The 5,928-nt window shown below is 49.7% G+C and overlaps 1 gene segment (V, D, J or C); it reads right to left on the bottom strand.

Moving 5' to 3' along the window:
* Positions 1-5,309: 5,309 nt before the first annotated feature.
* LOC111140366 lies at positions 5,310-5,645 on the bottom strand (the record flags this gene model as incomplete). The annotated part of the segment is given in 1 exon segment: positions 5,310-5,645. A coding segment is annotated over 1 exon segment (336 nt), but the record flags the coding sequence as incomplete, so codon positions are not given.
* Between the last annotated feature and the right edge of the window lie 283 nt (positions 5,646-5,928).

Below are 5,928 nucleotides of genomic sequence, written 5' to 3'. Positions count from 1 at the left end.
CAGAGGAGATGGCGGGCAGGGGGCCCACCCCAATTTTTAAGCCATGGAATGCCAAGTGTGCTTGTTGATAGTGTTACGCCAAGTACCCTCCAAGGACCAAGACTGAAGTTCTCAACCCTTTGCAAGCTGGAGAACTGTATTAGTTAATGATGGACGCCCAAGAATTGTGGGTAATCTTGGATCTTGTTTATTCACCAAAGAAGCAGAAGTCTTTTATTTCCAAGGACACATGTTTTGTATCCTTGTGGGACTTTCCCCCATGGCTTTGACCCCTCAACTACCATCCATGCTTACTCTTCTTCTTCTTCTTTTTTTTTAAGATTTTATTTATTTATTTGAGTGAGAGAGAAGAGAGCAAGCAGGGAGTAGGAGCAGAGCAAGAAGGAGAAAGATTCTCAAGCAGACTTTGTGCTGAACACAGAGCCCCAAGCAGGACTCGATCCCACGACCCTGAGATCGTGACCTGAGCCAAAAGCAAGAGTCAGCCACTGAACCAGCTGCACCACCCATGCCTCTCCATGCCTTCATTTTTGATCTCTGGGTCCTTACCTTCCTCCTAGCCCCCAGAGATCCTGACAATTTAGAATGTGGGTTTGGGCCCAGGTGTGCAGATGGACACCTTGGCAGGGTTTGAGCCCAAGGCGCCCCCAGAAATCATGTCGTTCATGGTTTCTTTTGTTTTACAGCAGAGAGAAACAGCTGGCTTGAATGATGGACTAGGGGCTTTTTGCAGACTTGTTTACCGTCCAGTCACATGCCACACCTTGTGGGACTGTGGGCAAGATTGGGAGGAGGTGATATTTGCTCTAAATAGGTGTCCAATATATGAGCTGTTTCTCCCATAGGCAGCATTCATGGATCCAGGAACAAATGGGTGGAATGGTGAGCGTCCTTACTCACTGATATTCCGGATGACCTACTGCAAAATTTTCAGTCCTTGTACCATGACCGTACACTTTGCTTCCCTAGAGGTCTTAGTTCTAAAGGAGAATTGCTTCCACACAGAAACACCACAATGATTCTGTTCAATGGAAAGCTGAGATTTCACCTTGTCACTTTGAGCTTGTCTTGTCTCCATGGATGACTCTTTGTCCTTCCAGCCTGATCTTTCATCTCTAACAAGTACCCTAAGCCAGAAAACATGACAGTGCCATCCCGCCTCCTGCACAGGCACCCCTGATCCACATGATACAGAGGCTGCCTGGAGGGCTGTGTTGGGAGATAGACCTGGGAATCTCAGATCTGGGGCCTTGGACCAGACCTATGTGCTTTGTCCACAGTCCTCCAGGGGCTGATGGAGAGTATGACACAGATAGGAAAGGGGTTTTTGTCTCACAACCCTGTCTCTCTCACTGTGAGCGTTAGTACCACTGTCCCACACCTGATAGTAGTAGTTGCCTCGTCCTTGGCCCTGGTCCTGCTGGTGTTTAGGGTGGCCCTTTCTTCCAGGTTGGACTCCTAGAATCAGGAAATCCCTGTGGGACCCTTGTTATTGTTACGTATGGCCAGCCAGGGACCTGTCCTGACTGCTGCAAGTACCACTGAACACTGAAGATTTCTGTACTGTCTCCCTGACAGGTGATCATGACCATCTGTCCCAGGGTCAGTGAGGACAGGGTAGCTGAGTCAGCTCCAGGGAGGCCTTTCAGGAGCCTGACTATGGGGCTGAACTGGGCTCTTGTAGAGCTACAGACAACACCTGATTCAGGGAAAGTGGTCCTGTGACCTCAGTGTCTACCCCTCCTACTTCACGTCTCCTCTGCATCCCCCAGCTGAACTCTGGTCCCATACTCAACATGTCATGAGAATGGGAAACTCTCATTATGACACTTGTTTATCATGGTACGTTTGGGAATTTACTGCTGTAGAATCACCTGCTCTTGGAGATTCACCATGACTTCTAGTTTATTTCCATGTGGGCTGACTATCTCTATGACTCACCCCATCCCACAGCAGTCCAGCAATGTACACCTCAACACTTTGATTCCTTTCATTTTTTTCTTCCATGTCTCATGTAAGTTTGTAAAAAGTGCCAGAAACCACCCCTGACTGAGGGACTCACTTCATGTTTTGTGCCTCTTTGAGGGTCCCCATGGTTACATCTTTGCACAGGGAATGAGTTCTGGGGACCAGATAGTCTGTGGTCCCTCCTGAGAACAGGACCCTGTCTCTGAAGCAAGGACAGCACAGGGACCAAAGACATGGCCCGAGGCCATGGGAATCACTTCACTCTGTAGACAGTCTCACAGGAGGCTGCAGACCCACCTTCCAGGAACCAGGGGCTCTGAGTGCCCCACCTCCTGTCCCCCGAGTCACTCCTGAGCAAGGCACCTGCAGCCCCAGATCTGCATCTGCAAGGAGTGGGACAGGAGAGGCAAAGGGGGAGGAGTCAGGGTGCCTGTAGACGTGCCCAGCAGAGAAGAGTCAGCTATCTGGGACCTCAGGTGGAGAGACAGGGACTGGAATTTCTCAGATGAGCTACTCAGTGCGTCAGGACTCCTTTTAATGTTCTGGGTAACTGTGTGTGAATCTGACCCTCAGAAATTAGTCCCTTGGAGCCTGAGGAGTTAGGATAGATCAGTCTGACAGGCTCTGAGGACAGAACCCTGGACCCCTGCTGACCCCCAGGCCTGGTCTCCCTGTGAGGCTCCCCTTGGTCAGCCCTAGCCTCTGTCCTGCTGCTCCTGATGCAGTCTGCTGCCCCCTGCTGGTGGAGACTGGCTCAGACCAGGAGCTTCTGTCCTGCAGGTCACTCCACAGCACCTGTCACCTGAGAAAGGGTGTGGACAAGGGTTTCCAGCCTCCCACAGTAAGTTGCCCCCACTGCCTTGCCCAGACCAGCACAGAAGTTCACACAGAGTGCAGGAGACTGCACAGGTGGGATTCCTTCCTCTTGTCCAGGGGTTGATATGGCCTAGCCTGTGCCACTGGCTGTTGCAATAGTGTGGGTGCAGGCTAAAGTGTAGTGTGCTGAAAGGGTCACAGTTCAGGAAACCTTTGTGAGATCCTGTTGGCACTCCTTTCTCTCCATTTAGGAATCAAGTCCAATGCTGCCTGCATCCCAGTGAGTGTCGCCGGGTCACAGAGCAACAGGGGATCCTTCTAGCACTAACCTTCACATGTGCACCTAAATCTTTATTAGCATATTCCTGTCATCTCTGACACTGTTGTTTCTACTACAACCCAGTGCACTAGCAGTCTGAGGGAGGATGATTTGTACACGAGCCTCTTGGGTNCTTGGGTGATGTGGATGAAACAGGGAAGTTGGGAATCAGACCTGCATGTGCAATTTCACATCATACATGTAACACTTTTGCTGAGCCCCTTCCCTTGGATTTCTGTAAAGGATGGACAAGAGACTCCCTGCCCAGTGTCCATTCATGAGACCCCACAACCTCTGTTTCATTCCTAAGACTCTGTCAATATTTGTACATCATCGAATTTGGAAACAAACTGTTTTTAACATCAGCATAATTGTCCTCATTTCATATCACATAAAGTTGAGGTCCAGGGAAAAAAGGTTCCCCGGAGAGCAGAGAAAAGTGGGGCTAGTCCAGGATGGAGCCCAGGTGTGCTAGATTCAGATCCCAGGCACCTAGGGGCAGAGCTTGTGCAGAACTGGAGGGAGGGAGGGTAAGGCCAGGTTGGGCAGCAGGGCTCCTGTCACTGAACTCACTGCCATCCCCATCCTGCCTGGTGTATGAAGGAGTCCCCTCAGCCTGCATGTGGGGTGGATCAACGGTGTCCCATCCCAGGTTATAGCTGGAGAATCTGTGAGGACAGTAGAGAATGTTTGGCTATACAGGGACCTGACGTGTGTCCTCCTGGATCCGCTCTGTATTATTGCTTACTCCTCTCTGTCCTCTAAGTTGACAGAATGACAGGAGTCTTCTGGCCATACAGCTGGGGTCAGTGAGTCCTGCAGTGGACACAAGGCCTCTAGTTTCAGGAGAATCAGGTGCTCCTTCTCTGGGTTCCAACCCTGCAGCACTCTCCAGGCTGACTTCAGGTTCAAGGTCATGCTCAGGTTCCTCTGAGGTTTGACCCAATGGGCAGCCCCTGGTCAGCACCTGAGAGCGAGTTAGGTGGGAAACAGGAGAGGGTCCAGCCCATGGTGGGTTTGCAGCCCTCACCCTGTATCTTATAGTTCCCCCCAATGACACGACATCACTCAGGTGCAGGATAAGGACATCATAACATGGTCTCTTCTCTGTCATTATTTTTGCTCTCATCATCATACGTTTTACATGTTCCTCCATTATAAATTAAACATGTTGCTATTGTTTTTGCTTTTAGCACTGGATGGTATTTCCACACATTGACCACTAAAATTTGTTTTAGGTTTTTCCATGTAGATATGATTTCTGAAGCTTATTATACTTTATGCAGACTCACATTTCCATATGTCACTCTTTCCTTCTGACTGAGGGGCGTCCTTCACTCTCACTTGTGCTGAGGGTCTGTGGGTGATCAGTTCTGGGAGGTTTGCTGTCTGAGAAAGGTTGATTTTCTCTTCACTTTTCAATGACATTTTTCATCAGTAAAGACCAATGCCGACAGATTTTTCCTATAAGTATGTTGAAGACATTGCTCCCTGTTTTCCAGTTTAGATGGTTCATGATGAGAAATGTGCCCCCAGCACGATGCTGGGAACTCTGTAGTGTACAGGACTCTCCTCTCTGCCTGTGAGAGTGTCGGATACATAGGTTCCTGGGTTTCTCCAAATTTACAGCCTTTTTTAGATTATATCTTCACAGACTTTTTATTTCACCCCCAGTCCTTCATCTTCCCTCCCTTAAGTCCCTACACTTGCACACTGTCTCGGTGGTGTGAAGGTATCCTCCGGGCACTGAGCCTTCATTAATTTTATTAGGTATTTCACTGTGTGTTTCATTTTGAATACTTTCCATCGCTATGGCATCAGATTCCCTGACAGCATTATATTTCCTGTCAGTCTATCCCCAGTATTTTTAAATTTCAGACATATTCATTTAGGAAAGTTTTAAAAGAAAAGTTCTTTAAAAAGGTGTTCCATTTCTGCTTCTCACATGTGCAGTCCTTCCTCCACACACAGTCCCAGAGGAAATGGAGTTCTAACAACTGCTTACAAATGCCCTGGTGATCTGCCCTGTGCAGCCTGCCTGGAGGACTGGGAAGAAGGGGACAAACTGGGGACCTCACACCTGGGGACCTGGGCCTGACCTGCTCATTGCTCTGCTCTCCTCCTGGAGCTGGAGGAGAGTGTGACAGAGATGGGCAAGGGGTTTGTTTCTCACTTCCCCATCTGCCTATGTCACTATGAGCATTACCACTATCCCACACTTGACAGTAATAGTCAGCCTCGTCCTTGGCCTGTGCCCTGCTGATGGTGAGGGTGGCCGTGTTCCCTGACTTGGAGCCAGAGAATCGCTCTGGGATCCCAGAGGGCCGCTCACTATCTGCATAAATGACTGTCAAAGGGGCTTCTCCTGGCTTCTGCTGGTACCAGTGTACATAATCATATTCCAGTTCCTCTCCAGNCTTCTGCTGGTACCAGTGTACATAATCATATTCCAGTTCCTCTCCAGTGCAGGTGATTGTATCCATCTGTCCCAGGGCCACTGACACAAAGCGTGGCTGAATCAGCTCACTGGAGACCACGGAGCCTGAAAGGACAGAAGAGGAGAGGTTGCAATGAGGTCCAGGGGCTCATTCCAGGATCCTAATACTGAGGTTGTGCTGTGCCTATGCTCAGGGTTTTGGGCAGGCTCAGCTCAGGTCCTGTGGGGCTGAGAGTGTGAGCAGGACTGAGGACAGCACCTGTGCAGAGTGAGGACAAGGAGTGAGAGAGAAGTCCAGGCCATGGCGGATTTCCTCGGGGCTGCTTCTGAGAATCACAGCTGAATCAGCCTCACCCTGGCCTCTCTTACTTCTTTCCAGGCCTTTTGT

The sequence above is a fragment of the Enhydra lutris genome, unplaced genomic scaffold, assembly GCF_002288905.1.
Source record: "Enhydra lutris kenyoni isolate GAN:26980312 unplaced genomic scaffold, ASM228890v2 scaffoldscaffold699, whole genome shotgun sequence".
NCBI lineage: Eukaryota > Metazoa > Chordata > Mammalia > Carnivora > Mustelidae > Enhydra > Enhydra lutris.
This window is presented reverse-complemented; position numbering and strand designations above follow the sequence as displayed.